Source organism: Vulpes lagopus, chromosome 23 (genome assembly GCF_018345385.1).
Source record: "Vulpes lagopus strain Blue_001 chromosome 23, ASM1834538v1, whole genome shotgun sequence".
In the NCBI taxonomy this organism is placed as follows: Eukaryota; Metazoa; Chordata; class Mammalia; order Carnivora; family Canidae; genus Vulpes; species Vulpes lagopus.
In genome coordinates, this window is record NC_054846.1 from 15,993,511 (window position 1) to 16,010,288 (window position 16,778).

A 16,778-nucleotide genomic window follows, 5' to 3' on the forward strand; every position below is an offset into this window, starting at 1 on the left:
ACTGGAGGGCCCCAGGAGACAACGTTAGAAAAAGATGTGAAAAATCACCCATTTCCAGAACCGTTCCTTTTAGCCATGCCTCTGTATTACTCATTACTTTTATTTTCTGGAATATTAAACAGCTTATATTTTGCTAATATATGTGGCTTTTGTTTTGCTAATAAACAGCTAAAAAGTTGGAAGTGGATCTGCAGCAAGTCATTTGGGTTCTTGGCAAAATATTCTGAGTCAACAAACAACAAGCCTCAGGAATTTGAAGGCGCCTTTTAGGATCCATGCTGAGAAATACAAGCTCTTTGAGAGTTTCAGGCCACTGGTCACTAGAAGAACAGAAAGATAATCTATCCTTCTAAATAGTCACATAGTAAAAGCAACTCTGATTAAATCTATACTGGACTTATGAACACATTTTTATTCTACAATCTGGCTGAGATGTGTCAGGGTGCTTTTAAATCCTAAAACAATATATAGCCCATGGATCAAAGTGCAGCAAGCTGAAAAATGTACGTTAAGAAAAACTTTGAAAACAACAGGCATTTACGCGCACACCCTTTTCAATGCCAAGTTGTTAAAGGTCTGATGTGGTAACTTGAAATGTTGTACAGTATCTCACAAATGATGTTCGAACATTTCATTTACGGGGGTAATGAGTGTATGCTTCAGAAAAACAAAATTATCAGTACAGTCATGCAAATATCACTTTATGGCAGTGGCCCCAAAAACAGACTTGCTTAGACGATAACTAACCTTGTGGTTGTAGGAACCATATCTTGAATATAAGTCAGCAGCTTTCATAATGCAGCTTTACTGCTTCTGATTAGCCAGACTTACCTCCAGTTCCCACAAAAAAGCTGCTGTCCACTGAGCAACAAGTCGTCATAGATACATGCTGTTCAATCTCAGTCTCACTTTTGTCAAAAAGTAAAACGCAAAATCAAAATAAATAAATAAATAAATAAATAAATAAATAAATAAATAACCCGCAGACTGCACTGGCATGTGGGAACACTAGAGGGAGTTGTGAGCACACATTCCTCTAAACTGATCCCTGAGAACCCTTTTCCATCAGATCTCAACTTGGGTTAACCAAGGAGAGGACTCTGCTAAATCTGGCCCAGTGATTCCGTGCCATCAAAACACACTACCCCCTGCATGTGACTTGTTCCCCAAACAAGTCATCACTAAAAACACCCAAAACACAATGTGATGGTAAAATGGCCACAAATTATCCCACTCCATGAATACACCTAGTTAATCTTCTCTCACATGTATTGTAGGCTCAACTATTTGACTTGGTTTGGACAGTGGGACATCAGCCAATAAGTGTAAGCAAGCAGAGACTTGGAAAGTGGGTTGAGCAAGGGAACTTGCCCTCTCTCTGGCTGCTTTTGGGGATGCTGTATCCACCATCATGTGAAACGAGGCTAACCCACTGAATGCTGAAAGGCACTTGAACAAATCCCATCCATTTTCCCTGCTGACACTGAGCCAACTACCAGGCATGCGAGTGATGCCACACTGAACCAACAAGTCCCAATCAGCCAGCTCAGATCAGAAGACCTGCCCGGTGGGTCCACAGAATTGATTGACAGGTCTCCCCTCTAGAGTAGTTTATGATTCAGCAAAAGCTTACTGGTAAGTACAGTAATCCTACAGTCTGTGTAATCCACCCAAGCCATTGCCCTGATGGAAGACCATGCTGTTGCTGGCCAGGCAGAAAGAGCTTCCAAACTGCGGAAACCCAACCTGTGCTGTAGGAACAAGGTCCCACTCAAACACTCTAGCTTTCCTTTAACCTTGGTGATTTCCAGCCAAATGAGCTCCTGACTTATGTGACTCAGATGAGCATGCCTCCAGGCTCAGTTTTTTCTTCTTGATCAATATTCTAGTGATGGATATCTTTACACCATAGGCCCGAAGAGACGACTGACATCTCTGTATCTCTCTAGTGATATCAGTAAAAAGAAAACTGTTCAGCTCAATTGAAAACTGATCATTTAAAAAAGATACACCTGTCAATTTTTTCTGTATGTTTGAAAGCTTTATAATAAAATGTTGGGGGAGGAGCAGAGAATTAAACCTATTGAACTTACCTCATAACTACACCATAAGTATGACATCAGAGAATGTGCTTTCTTTGCCATTTGATTCCTGACACTATCTAAGTGCCTGGCATACAGGAGCTACTCAACAGTAGTTGTAAAATTAACACACACACACACAGGACTAAAATGAGGAGAGAGCTCAAGAAAACTCAGAAGAAAATCACACTTGCATCATTAGGTGAACTTCTACTTCCAAGTCATGCTTTTTCTCCAAAGAGGGAGATGAAACAGACCAAAAGAGGTGCTGTAGCCAAAGCCCCATACTCCCTTCATGTACACAGTGCTGGGTACTGGGTGTGTTCTGTGTCCTACATCACACACCCCGACACCTGTGTGTGGCCACCTCTGCTCCCCTCAGGTGAGATATGCAGTTACCAAGAGGAGGTCTATTTGTTCCCAGACTTATTTATGCTGAAAGTATTTATAATTCTACTTCATTAAATATTATGTGAACAGATGAAATTAATTGTAAAAGAAAAAGTTCACGGTTTTGGAGTCTGTGAGAACTATGTTGAATGCTTTGGAAAGTGAGTTATTAAAAAAAAAAAAAACCTGCTGTCAGATTAAGTAGGAGAAATGACTATTGAGAACTGGAAAAAGGTTTGTTTACCAGAAGGATCAGATTGCTTCACAAGGATCTTTAAATCTTACCACCCTTAAAAAAGCCTGAGAATGGAAATTGCGGACACTGGATCATGGGTGTGCTTTACAGAAAAATAAGCATAAGAAACTCAAGAGGACCATACACCAAGCAGAGGCCTTGGCCTCACACCCAAAGTGTGGTCAAGGAATATCCATTAATAGGTTGTAAACTGAGATAAAAAGTGAAAGGTATGTTTATATAATTTTTAACTGACATTTTTATTAACCAGTTTCTGGTCCTGATTGCCAGGACAAGAATGTCTGCTTCCTGATCAAAGGGAGAGACTTTACAATTCAAATATTGTTACTCAAAGAGCCACCGACCTTCGGAATGGTGGGAATCCACAGAGAAGTATGTATGTGATCACGCCTGCTGCCCAAATGTCCACCTTCAAGCCATAGCTGGGAACACAAAGTGGGTGGAGGGAAAAAATAAAGATATTACTCCCAGAGACCCTCCATGTTACTGGAATACTTGCCTTTGTTTGTTATAAAAAAAGGTTTTCTCAGTGTCAAAGCACTCATTTCACATGGAAGAATTAGCTGCCCTTTGGACAGAGGCATCTATTCTTCTCCCAACCTAACCACAATCTTGGGAACTACTGCCCTATTTCCAAGACTGGCCTTAGGACAAAAGTCCAAGCCTATGGCTCCTGGACATAGAAGTGCAAAGTCACGGTACAGGTAATACTCCCCCCACCTTCCCCACCTTCCCAGGAGGCACATGAATACAGAACAGCTGGAGCAGCAAAACATACCTTTTTCAACTATTAACCAAAGCCACCAGGAGTCTTACCCAGTTTCAGCAATTATTTCTGGAGCCACATAGGTTGGCGTGCCACAGACTGTATATAAAGGGCCTTCCACCACTGTGGCCAACCCAAAGTCTCCCAGTTTCAAGGACTTGGTTCCATCAGGGTATTCACACACCTGGAACAGAAACCAGCCAATAATCAGCAGTAGTTTCTTTTCTCAACGATTTCAAAAAGGCTCTTGGAACGAAGTAGTAAAGACACAGATACATGTATCAATCAGCTAAAAAAAAAAAAAAACAAACAAACAAAACTCTCCCTGTGATAGTAACACCATGATTTATTTTTGATGCTTTAAAGCTCTAAATCATTTCTTTAGAAATTTGCATGATTGTGTGAAATGTGAATGACCGTATCTTTCATCTTTGTAAAACACTCCTTATCTAGGAGTATAATGAATACGTGTGCATGCTGACACAAGAGTCAGGGATGTAGGTAGCTGCTTACCCAGCATGGCTTGAAAGGCTTCTAAACCTGGGAGCGGGAACCTGACCTTTGTTGCACACTTACCGTGTGTGAGGTGCTTGAGAGACTCGAAATGGTGTTTCTTAAGTGTCCACTAAAACACTCACATGTTTCATTTAGAACATAAGATCAGGACGTGTTCTTTGGGCAGTCAATGCTGAATATAAATATTTTATAAGGGAAAACATTGGAAGTTTAGAAAGAAAATAAACTTTAGGCTCAGGCAGCCTGAACCTGAAAAACCAACACTCTTCTCGTTTTTTGGTTGCATGACCTCCAAGAGTCACTCCCTGAGCGTGTTTCATCTGTGAAGTGAAATGAGACTAGTCCCTAACCTATGGGCTGGTGTGAAGACTTGAATCAGGGGTCAGTGACTGCTCCTTTTTTCCTAGAAGGACTGGCTGGTAAGATCAAATCATTATTGTATAGGAAATGGTTCCACAATGCTGGTGAAGATGTGAATGCTTTTTGCTTACACGGGAAGCAATCTTCCTAGAAAACATTTCAGCAACATGTAAATTTCTCAAAAATTATTTATAACCTTTGATCTAGTAAATCTACTTCTAAGAACTAATCCTAAGGGAACAGAGATGAACCCAAAGGTTACACACAAGGCCACCAGAATTTATCTATGTTTTTAAAAACTTGAAGGACAGTGACTTCATAAATCATGGTACATTCCTATAATAAAATACTAGCCAGTCACTAATAAGCACATTTCAAATAAGTATTAATCCTATGGAAAACAGTCACTATATTACACAAAAAAAGAATATTCAAAATTATACAGTCAGTATAATGCACCAAAATGTTCGGTTTCTTTCTAGGTGATAGTACTAAAGATTACTTTAGCTTTCTTCTTTATACTTCTCACCAGTTTCCAAAATCTTTACAATGAACATGCATTGGTTCTATAATCAGGAAAAATTAATTTTATATATAAGCAAATTTTCCTATCGGATAAAAGTCTGAAAGTTACATTTTAAATAGACGGTTTTTAGATTTCACTGCGTTAATTTTAACATGCCTATTTATCTCTTGGATTTCCATTTTGAAAATGGTGGATTTCAGAGAATAATTGCAGAGATCTAACCTGTACTTATGTAATGTCTTTCTCTACTTTTACATTTTAGTTCTATTTAGTTTGCTTTTCCTCATATTTTACTATGAACTGAACCAGATCCTCATCCAAACCACTCCTTACTAAAGAATGAACAATTTAGAAAATTATGTTTTTTCAAGATAAGCATGTTAATAACATCTTCCATTAGTCTGATACTTAATGAGGGGGAGTGATTTATACAGACATCATGGAAAAGCATCAGAACCTCAGGGCTCCCCCCCCTCCACCCCCCCCCCCCCCCCGTGATACCCAATCTGTAGAGGCATTTACAAAGTATGTCACTGAAATAACTTCCCTACCTGTGATGTCCTCATCAGTTTAAGAAGAATGTTTTTCACCTCAGTATCTTAGTAACTGCTTCCACAGTTATGTACTAAGTATGCATCCCCAGCACACATCTTTATGACTTTCAAGTTTCATGGGAGTAATGGTGAGGCTGTTGAGTTCCTCACAGATATTTATCATTCTGAGTCAGCCACAACTCAGCAGAGGCATATTCAAAGCTACTAATGATTTAGCCTAAAGCAAGAGAAACCAGGTTCTCAGTCATGCCAAGGTCTTAGGACGACTTTCCATCCATTATGTTGAATGTAAACATTAACGAGAACAATCCGATATAGAGAATTACAGTTAGAATTTATGATGCATTTACTGAAATCCAGACTTCAGAAATTCCCTAAGTAATTGCAATGATAAGAACATTCTAAGCAACATAATTTTAAATGTCTGTATCATAAAGGCAAAAAAAAAAAGTTTTATTAATGTCATTATTATTTTGTTTTTACAACTTTAAAATACACTCATTAGGTACGTTTTATTGAAAAATAGTGTTTACTTTAGACATGCAATTTACAGATGCCTAGGGGTATTTGAGGGTTGTTGTCAGATACTCAGAAGTCCCCAAAGCCCCATTCCTCATATCCCCTATAAGGAATTCAGAGTCAGATGCAGGAGCATAAATAGAAAGGTACTGGACAGTTCATAATCACTGAATTATGTCTGGGCAAGTGGCACTCCTTGGCTAAACATCAAAAGAGAAGTGTCCTAAGGAGCAGACAAGCCTGAAATAATATTTTATCTGATTCATCTCTTCCCAACACTAGACACAGAGGCAAATATGTGAAAGATAATATGAGTATATTTCAAATCTTAGCTGGAGATTCTCTTCAAAGCAGGAATACGTATAAATCTACACATTTGTGACACTGCTTTAAGAGACTGACACAGATATACACACATATGGCATTGCTTTAAGAGACTAATTTTAAGAAAGGGCTGAACAAATGCATAGGGACTCCAAAGGCCTTCTGTTCTGGCAAAGTTTGCTGCATTCTCTCCCCAGTTACTGACCTCCTCACAGAACTTTAGAGATTCCAAGATTTTCTCCATACATTATCTCACTGGACCTCAGAATCCCCACCCTCACCACCACCCCCGGCCCAGTGAGTAGGAAAATAACTGTTGCCTGTGTTACAGATGAAGAAACTGAGGCACAGAGACTCAGGTTACTAGAAGCTACCAAGTAGGGGTGCCAACCAACACCTTTACCGTCCCGCAGCACCATCCCACAACTGGTTCCAGGTCTGGGAGCCAGAGGAGGCCTGGCAGACGCGGCCTGCTGCCTGCACCCACACACAGATGCTGAGCGAATCCCAGCGATCACGACTGTGAGAACTCCAGCCCTGCGGTGTTCAAATGCCCCACCACACGCTGAGAGATGCTCTGTCAAAAGTTGCACTCAGAATGCAAAAGTTAAAAATGTGAGGAATGCAGATCCCACATACGAAGTGAACGCTGCATGTTCTCTAAATAAAATGTCAACATAATGATTTAGAAGGGCTTCAAATATGAGAAACCAACCCTCTTCTCTCCCCAGTCCCCAGAACTCCTGGAAAAGCAGAATTTATCACTGGTCTCTCATAGTTAAGTCTGACAGGGCACCACCAGGCTGTAACTCACAGCATTAATGGCCACCCCTGTGCTCCCTGACACGGTGACCCATACATCTCTGCTGGCAGGGTTTTAAATTATGACACTGCTCCCAGAGAAGGGGATGCAAATCAGATGTCTGAATGCTCTGGTGTTTAAAAATGGAATTTGTTTTTAGAGTAGGAAGAGGCTGACTGTCACTCTGTGTATTTACCTTTAACATCACCCTCATCGTCAGGCAATGCCAATCGGCTGACCAAATGCAGAATCTGCAGAGTGGTCTAGCTAAATTTTCAATGGCAGGCACATATTTTACTTAGATATGTGCAGCTAAGGGCTTGCAAAGCCTGACCTTTTTATATCACACATTAGCCTCATCTAGACATCTTCTTTATCATCTTCTTCCTTTTCCTCCCCTTTGGGTAGCACAGTGGGGCTGCTATAGGTCTTGAAGAGGGTGAAGATGCATCTAGGGCAGGTTAGGCTGGACGAGGGAGTTTTATCTAATTTCCTGGTCACACTCTGAGACACGTCATGTTGGAAACTCCAATCCCCATCACGGGACCTTCCTTCAATGTGTGGCAAGAGAAAAGGACGCAGTAACAGGCTCTGAGATGTTACACACATTGTGAGTGGAAAAGAGGAGAAAGAGGAGGGGAGAGTGGAATCCATGAGTTGGGAAACGGACATTCCCTGGCTTAGAGGCAAGTTCGCTAATGCCTCAGTCACCTTACCTTCCGCACAGGGCCTCCAATAATCAGAGCTGCAGTACAGGCTGACTCACAGTAACCTACTATCCTTAGGGACCTGTGGCTCTGTATTCCTAGAAAATGTCAATAACAACAGCCACCAGGGTGAGGTGGCCATGGGCAGCAGGAAGAAACAAAGGAGGCATTCTCTTTAATACCATGGCATTTGCGTCTGGCCACAGCCAGATAAAGCCCTGTTACGTTTGCTTGGGAAGCCCCTGGCCAACTTCAGTCATGTGGTTCAGGAGCCCGGGCCTGACAGACACGGTGAGAAGACTGTTTTGAGGAGAGAACATCATATCCTCACTTCTATGCTGAGGCCCAGTTTACAGTTCTCTGTCTCCATTCCTCCTTCGAGTTCATAAAACCAAGTCCATGATACATCTTGTTTTTACAGAGAAAGGGTATTTATTTTCCCAATAGGAAAATCTAGACAGGAAATATAATTCCTCAAGGCAGAAGACAGTAAGGAAAAAAAAAAAAAAAAACCTCACATACTTTTAAATGGATACTCAGAAATCATCAAATGGTATTGCCAGAAGTAGAAAATGGACACTCTGAATTAGCAGAAAGTCCCCAGGATGGCCTAAAAGCCTAAACATCAACACATATGCCTTTCAACAATTATTTGTAGAGTACAAGTATGAGACAAACTGTAAAGATTTGTGTTCAAGGGACACCTGGGTGGCTCAGTGGTTGAGCATCTGCCTTTGGCTTAGGTTGTGATCTTGAGATCCTGGGATTGAGTCCCACATCAGGCTCCCCGCAGGGAGCCTGATTGTCCCCTTGCCTATGTCTCTCCCTCTTTCTCTGTGTCTCTCATGAATAAATAAACAAAATCTTAAAAAAAAAAAAAAAAAAAAAAAAGACTTGTGTTCAAGTATCGGCTGCTGCCTGAGTGCCTGTCAATGCTCTGTCACCAACCACTTACTCCACATCCACCATGTACTTCCTGGGCCCTAGTCCAGGGCACTGGTGATATGGAAATAATTGAGACACAAACCTTGCCCCACATGTTGCTTATCTAGAGAAGGAGTCACCCAAGTATGTGATGAACTCACCACAGTAGGTCATGTACAGCAGCAACTAGGGGTGGCCGAGACTGACTCTGTCCAGGTAGATAGGAGTGATGTCAAAGAAGACATGCCTTTTGCTCAAGTGTCTTAGAAGATAAACATTTGCCACATTGCTGGGAGAGAGGACATTGCAAATGTAGACCAGTATGGAAATGAGCAATGATATGTAATGGTGCTGACAAAGTTAAGTCTTAGCTAACGACTGGGGATGGAAAAATCTGAGTTTGGATTATTAGGATAGAGAATACTCATAGAACCCCACCTCCTATGTGGTAAATGATGACAGTACTCAGTCCTGAAAGGTAGAAATAGGAAAAAAAAAAAAAAAAAAGGTCTTGTGTATGTTCTGGGGGATGTGTGCTTGTCAAAGCCCCTAATCAGCTTCTCTGAAATTCCTCTACCATGTAGACACAAAGATTGGCCCAATTAGGAAGCTGTGTTTATTAAGGCCACCATAGAGGTGTGCTAAATATGGCACGAAGGTAAGTGCCACTGTGGACGATGGGTGGGGAAGGGTTAGACAGAGGGGAGGCTAGAAAGGCAAATTGGGACCAGATTATGAAGCCCTCTGAATGCCACAGACTTCCTTCTGTAGAACAATGGAACGCATGAGACTTTTCAGCAAGAAAAATTAGCTGAGTCTCAACTTCTATACCTGCAAAGCTGAGATAAATGAACTAGATTATTCCCAAAGTTCTGTCCTGCACATAAACAAACCATCATATTCTATTTCTGTCTCCTAGAAGCTCCTAGTTCTATCTCTAATTTATTTTTCAGAATAAAACTTCAGAGGTTTTGCCTCAATTTTCCTTCTTACCTTTTTTTAGTACCATCAACCAAAATGTAAACAGAAACGTGTTTCCTAATGTCTGATAAACAATAAATGCAGAAATGCATATCAATTCAAGAAATCCATTAACAATTTATGGTCATTGAATTGAGTCATGGTGATTCTCTAAGTTTAAATTCTCTCAGTCCCTTATTGCAGGATTGGTACAGACTCTAAAGTGGTATTGTTTGCATGTGATCATGTCATTTTTAATGACAATTTATGCAAATTAATTGGAACAAAAAAGGCAGAGATGACATACCAAGAGGTTCTCTGGCTTGATGTCTCTGTGCACAATGCTGAGGCCATGAAGATACCTGAGAGCGTTAGCCAGGTTGAACACCATCGCACTGCCGTCCCTCTCAGTGTACTTGGTTGAAGAGGTAATTGCGTCAAAAAGATCTCCACCCTGATGGACACATAAAAGAACACAACAAAATGTCAACGGTTACAATCCTATGAAAGTAACAAAGAAGGTTCATCAGCCTGGAGTAGATGAAAAAAAAAAAATGACACAAGTGCCATGAACAATTATTATAAATAATGGAAGTTTCAAGGTAGCAAAACATTTCTCCAATTAGGTCCTCCAACAATATGATACGTCTTGGGATTTGGCACCAATGAAATCTCTTGAAATCTCTGCATCCTCTTACTTTGACCAATTCCATCACCAGAAAGAGCTCAGTAGCTGTTTCCATCTCCTCAACCAGCATGATGATATTTGGATGTTTCACCCTGCGCAGGATTGACACTTCATTCTCAATCAGGTGCTCCTGTCAAAGGAAGGGTTTAGAGAGGTGGGTTAGAAACCACAGAACCCTCTGCTCTAACTCTATACTCTGGAAGATGCCCTACTGTAGATTAGACGCCGAGGAAAGCATCTCCCTTGGCACAAAGACAAAACCAAGCCCTGGCAGAGTTTGTTTCCATAGGGACAGGACAAGTCAGCGTGACACATCATTGTCACTAAAAAAAAGAACTGATATCCTTGAAAGGGCTCGGTGGTGCTGCCCTGGCACAGAAAACATACTGCCTTCTTGTCTCTTCATTACCTCCAACACCCTACGAGGTCATGACACTGTGAAAGCTTCAGCACATGGCACTGTACTTTGTGATTCAGCTGGAACCACCTTTCTTTCTCTCTCTCTCTCTCTCTCTCTCTCTTTTTTTAAGAGAGAGGGAGAGAAAGAACGTTAAGCAGGCTCCATGCCCAGTGCAGAGCCCAACACAGGGCTCAATCTCATGAACCCAAGATCTTTACCTGAGCTACGATCAAGAGTTGGATGTTTAACTGACTGAGCCACCCAGGTGCTCCTGGAACCACTTTTTAATTTGAGTATACACTCAAATTCAAGATCAAGTATACAAGGAAACCTGCATGTGTACGGAATACAACTTGAGCATTAATTTTTTTGTCTTTAAACCATTACTAAATGTCATGTTGAGTTTATGAGGGAAAAAAAAGTTCCTCCTCTGTGGCTGGGTATGGAAGCATTCACCAGAAGGATGTTCCTTACCATCTCGTATTTCAGAAATCAGGAAACACAGAGTACCACAGGGACTACTGTTCTCATTTTAACTCTAACCACTTCCCTGAAAATACTACCTGATTATCAATCCTGGTGAGTCATGCAGCTGGGATCAGCACTGTAGCAAAATGTTTACCCACAGCATTAAGGAATTCTTCTCAATACACCAACCATGAATCATGAACAACTACCGCTCTATTTTTATTATGAGACATGAAAATATTTCAATAATTCACATTTGTTGATCCTCATTAGCTATAACAATGAATTATTTTGAATTTAGGGTATGTGCTATAAAATTAACTAATTGCCCTCTGACATATTCTGGGTTTTCAAATACAACTTTTACATAAATCTTACCATATAAAAGATATCGCTTGCTACCTAAATATACCCATGTACACGTGTGTGTGTGTGTTTGTATGTGTGTGTTCCCCTCCTATTGTCTCTTTTGCCTTTGCTATCATGAATCTCAGCACTAAATTTAGTGTTCCACTGCGGGAGCAAGAGAATTACCCTTAGGTCAAGATATCATTTAGGTTCTTCACTGATCTTCATGCATCCATGTGTGTATGTCTTTTTCCTCTAAGCTACCTCAAATAGTCTGACAATACATGAAGTATACACTATAACAAATGAATGAATAGCACCCACAGAAAATCTATGCAAGCTCTGCACATGCGGGCCATAAAATCAGAGATGAATGCACTGTGCTTGTCCAAGTGGCCACTCAGTGTTGGCAAATGACAGTGCAAATGCTAAACAGAAGTAGGAAAAGAAGAACCAACATTTACTAGGAATCTAGTCACTAGGTCAGTCTCTTTGCAAAGAAAGTACTTGTGTAGTGTCTTAACACTTTATCCTTAGGATCATCTTTTGAGGGAAAATGCAACACCTAGGTTTCTGATGTCCAAGCACACATTTTTTGTACTACACAACAATATCACCTTTTAAAGAGGAATGCTTTGGTAAAAGTCAGAATTTTTCAAAGTGAAAAATAATCGCTGCAAAGCTGAGAACACCTGATTCCTTAAAAAGATACCCTTAAAAACTAGGGGTAGTATTCCAGTGAGTTGCGGGGGCAAGTAGAACCACACTAGGCTTTGTCCAGGGAGGAGAATCTAAGCCCCTTAATGAGCAGGGCTGGGAAGTCTGTGCCCAGCTCGGGACTCAGCAAATGCTTCCCCATCTCCCGGAAGCATAGCGGTTCTCAGACCCAAAGAACCATGGCTGGGAGGCTGAGGACAAGGCCGCCTACCTGTTTCCAGTCCCACATGTCTAAGTTACAGAGCTGCAATAAACGGTGCCTTGTGCCCTCCCGAGGGAAGCAGCTGTACAGCCAACTCCTTGTGGCCACAGAGACAAAGACTCTGAGCAAACACTCCACATCTGCTCACTTATTTCGAGGCCTCTGGATCACCTGTACCAAATTTGTCCTTTATCACACCAACAAGCAGAGTTAGGTGTACTTTTGTGAACGTGTAAAGGCGCGCAACTGCATTTCTTTCACTCTATCTGAAGCCAAGCCAACAGGAGTCACAACCATTGTAGTAAGAGAGGCATTTTATTTTGAAGCTAAATGGATCTATCACTTCGGTTTTCCTCCCTCCTCTCCATTTCCTCTGAAGTTTCAAGAGTCTGTACATTTACCTCTATTCGGGGGCTCTGTTAGTGATACTAATTGAGAGTGACATATGTAAAATAATCCCTGTCACCAGTACCCAGGAGCTCTCTCAAATTGGAGTTAAAATAAGATGTTTACCACCTAGGGAGACGACACCTCTCAAAAAGTCATCTTTCTAAATAAAGGGTTCAAGAGAAAGTCTTCTGGGAACTTTCTATCTTGCGGACCTCCCCCCAGGACCACCGGCAGTGTTACATTCGAAATCCTGAGCACTGAGTAGTGCAGCGCTTCCTCCACCACTGCTTATCAGCTCAGCTCCTGGGCTCTCCTGGACACCGGGGAGGGCTCTGAGCGCACAGGGAACGTTTCTGTTGGAATGTGGGAGACGTTAGCCTGTGTCTCTCGACCTCTGACTGTGCCTGTAAAACTGCCTAGGAGGGAACAGTCCACTTTTTAAACTAACCATCATCGGAAGCAAAACAGAAGTAGTCCATAAAAATCTTTGCGGATGTCATCTCCGATTTCTTATGCAACCCCTGTGTCATCATATGTAAAAACACCCTCTAGATTACACTTGCCAGAAAAAAAATCTCTCGATGCAATATGAACATCACTTTTATCTCGAACTGCAGTGAACTCACGTTATTCAGCCATCTACCATCATTCATGTTAAGTGATTCAGGATTCTAACTCCAAATAATTTACATATGAATCACTTCATGGCAGTGTTCCCTGGTTCTGAGTGAGAGTAAATAACAAAGAAAACTGCTAACCTGGCACAGGATACCACCTTATCTTTGGCCACGGTGATTTTTAATGTGTGTGTGTGAGAGAGAGATGCTTTAGGGAATAAACAACTGCCCCAAAAGCAACTAATCATCTTGTCGCTACACGCCCCAGCCCCACAAAGCAGCCCTTTGCTCTGGTGCCCTCTGTCCTTCTGTCCGCTGAATGAAAATGGTTGGTTGCCCAAAGCAGAGGGGGGTTCCCCCAGCCCCTCCGTCATCCTCTCATGTAGTCCATCAATCCCCAAATCCTGCTTCTCAACAGCTTCTGAATCCATCCATTCACTTCCATCCCTGTTGTCAATCTCTTGCCTGGACCTGCAGGCATTTGCACAGGTTTTCTCTGTCTGGAACCCATCCCCCCAATACGCACACTCCTTGGGGAAACTCCTATGTATTCCTCAGGTCTAGATTGGATTTCACCTCCTCTAATTAGCTTCCTCTGCTCAATCCTGACTGGGTGAGGCACCTTTCCGACTTCCCTTGGCTCCCCCTATGCTTTGTTGCAACCACTGCTCTCACCCTGTTGTCTGGAAGTTTCTGTTTACCTTGTTCTACAGCAACCAGCATAGTTAGTTCTGAAGTGTCTAAGTGAGTAAATAAACACATCATGCATCACTCTTGGCCAACAGTGGTTTTCCAGCTGGTATCCACTATGCTTACTGAGTATTGCTCCCCAGTAAGAGGGAAAAATACTCAAATCATCCCATGTGATTTCTATGGTAGATGTATGTAGCAGATTGAATAATGGCCAAAGATATCAAGCCCTAACCCCTGGAACTTGTAAATATTACCTTATTTGGAGAAAGGACCTTTGCAGATGTGATTAATGATTCTGCAATGAGGAGATAACTCTGAATTATCTAGGTGCCATCACAACTGTCCTCATGACTAGAGGAAGAGGGAGATTTCACAGAAAAAAGAGGAAAAATAAACACACAGAGGCAGAGATTGGAGTGATGTGGCCGCAAGCCAAGGAATGCTATCAAGCCACCAGAAGCTACTCAGAGTCAAAGAACAGATTCTCCCCTAGAGCTGCAGGGGGAGTATGGATCTCAGACTTCCGGCCCCCAGAACTGTGAGAGAACAAATCTCTGCTGTCACAAGCCACCAAGTTCATAGGAATGTATTCCAACAGCCTCAGGAAACTAAAGCAATATACATTTGGATTTATGTCATGCATTCATCACCTACGTATACTGGGCCCAAGCACAACTGTGGGAAGAGAAGGGCAGACCACCTCAAGGCACCAGAAAGCTCAGAGCTTCATACATGACACAAATTTATAATAAGTGATCATTAGAATGAACACCATTTAGAATATTAGAATAATTCTTGCATTTACAAACACCACAGCTTTCTCAACAGCCTCCAGAAATCTGGCCTGCCTCCCGCCGGGCAGATCCTGTGCTCATCTCCTACTCAGAGGCACCTAACACACTCTCCATCCCCTGGGCCTTTGCTCAGGCCCTGTTGGCCACCTGGAAGGCTTTTCTTTCACTGCTGCCTATTGAAATCCTAACCACTGCTGGAGTTCCAGCTCAAATGCTTGCTCTACAGCAGCGTCTTCACTGATCACATACTTCTCACGTGTTTCCTCCAAACTCCCATTACATTCTCTGCAGAACTGGTATTAGTTTATCTGTTAAATTACCCTATTTCTAGCACACTTTCTTGGACACACATCAAAGGTTAGGTAAATGAGTAAACTAATTTAATGATATAATTGTATATTACAGAAAAGCAAACAGAAGGCCAGAAAGGTTAACTTTTTTTTTCTCCAGGTTCTTATTACATGAACAAATGAGTAAACTGAACTTAAATAGGGAACACATCAGCAGACTGGCTAATGCACAGGCTACATAATCAACTGGCACAAAATTCCAATCACTGCTCTGCCTCTGTATGACTTTTGGGAAGCTATTAAATCTGGACCTCTTTTATTAATGAAACTGGTATATCTCGTTTAGCAAGTCATTAAAAGTAATGTGCAAAATATCTCTATGTCCGAGCCTGGAGAGACAATACATTTTAGTAAATGGCAGATATTATTTTCGGCATTATTAATTTTTCTGTGTACAATCCATAAAGCAGAGGTAACCAACAACACTGCAGAATAGTAGCTGATTCCCCAAAATGCCTCCCCCTAAATTTTGTTTTAAAAAAACTCTCTATATCAATTTTTTTTAAATAAAATTGAATGGGAAAATCAACTTATTTAGAACAAATCAAGTTTTTAAATTATAATTCTGTATAGTCAAAGTGGAAACAGTTGCTCAAATAAGCAAAATGTGAGGATGGAAATAAGTAGATGATCATGAATTATAAAAACAGAATGACATTCCATAACAAGGAAAAATAGATTCAAATGTTTAAAGTGACCTAATCATTTGCCTCAGTACTTAATGTACCAGACATTTTTTTTTCACATAAAGAGCTTTTTTCAACTACTGAAACAGCTGCTTAAATTTTAATCAGGTAAACAATATCCCTACCATAGCAATTTTTTTTCACTTTTTTGATAAAAATACTTTAATACAGTTACTTCAAGCGTGGCTCCCCAAAGTATGACACATTCTGCTTAAATCCCACAACACCAGAAAAAGCAACACTTATTTACATATGGGGAAAAGGCTTTGCAGTTAAAAATTTAATGATATTGTCTGAACAATAAGCAAAAGCACACAATTATTTAAAGAAAATTAGCTGTAGGAAAAGCTTAATTATTCAAAGAAAGGGGGCATTTTGCACAATCTCTGCTTCATTAGCTATCATGGTATGGTTAGAAAAAAAAGCAATGACAAATTTGACTTTTGCCTAAGATTTTACAATAATATTTCCTATTAAAATTTTTTTAAAATTTCCTGTTAAAAATACATAATTTTGTAAGTTTCCAATGAAGACTAGTTTAGGAGTTCCATAAATATAAAATCACTACTATTGCTTCAATTCTCCTAATTAATTATACACTGTGAATTCCTGTAGCATATTAATAATATTAACAGTTAATATGTGCTAAATTCTTACATGCTGGTAGTTCTCTACAGGTTTTCCATGCCTTAGTTTAGTTAATCCTCACAATAACCTTGTATCTTAGATATTATTAACCA

The 16,778-nt window shown here is 40.8% G+C and overlaps 1 protein-coding gene across 6 annotated transcripts in view; it reads right to left on the bottom strand.

The window, feature by feature from the left end:
• DCLK2 (doublecortin like kinase 2) overlaps nucleotides 1–16,778 on the bottom strand; it is a 149,409-nt gene that overhangs the window by 9,475 nt on the left and 123,156 nt on the right. For all 6 annotated transcript variants that reach the window (XR_005985301.1, XM_041738861.1, XM_041738860.1 and 3 more), the window contains 4 exons: nucleotides 10,384–10,503; nucleotides 9,993–10,139; nucleotides 3,544–3,677; nucleotides 3,072–3,149 (listed from right to left, as the gene is read on the bottom strand). Coding sequence is in view for 5 of the 6 variants with exons in the window: in XM_041738861.1 (XP_041594795.1) it covers nucleotides 3,072–3,149; nucleotides 3,544–3,677; nucleotides 9,993–10,139; nucleotides 10,384–10,503 (479 nt within the window). In the remaining variant the exon portion in view is untranslated. The remainder of the gene's footprint in view (nucleotides 1–3,071; nucleotides 3,150–3,543; nucleotides 3,678–9,992; nucleotides 10,140–10,383; nucleotides 10,504–16,778) is intronic.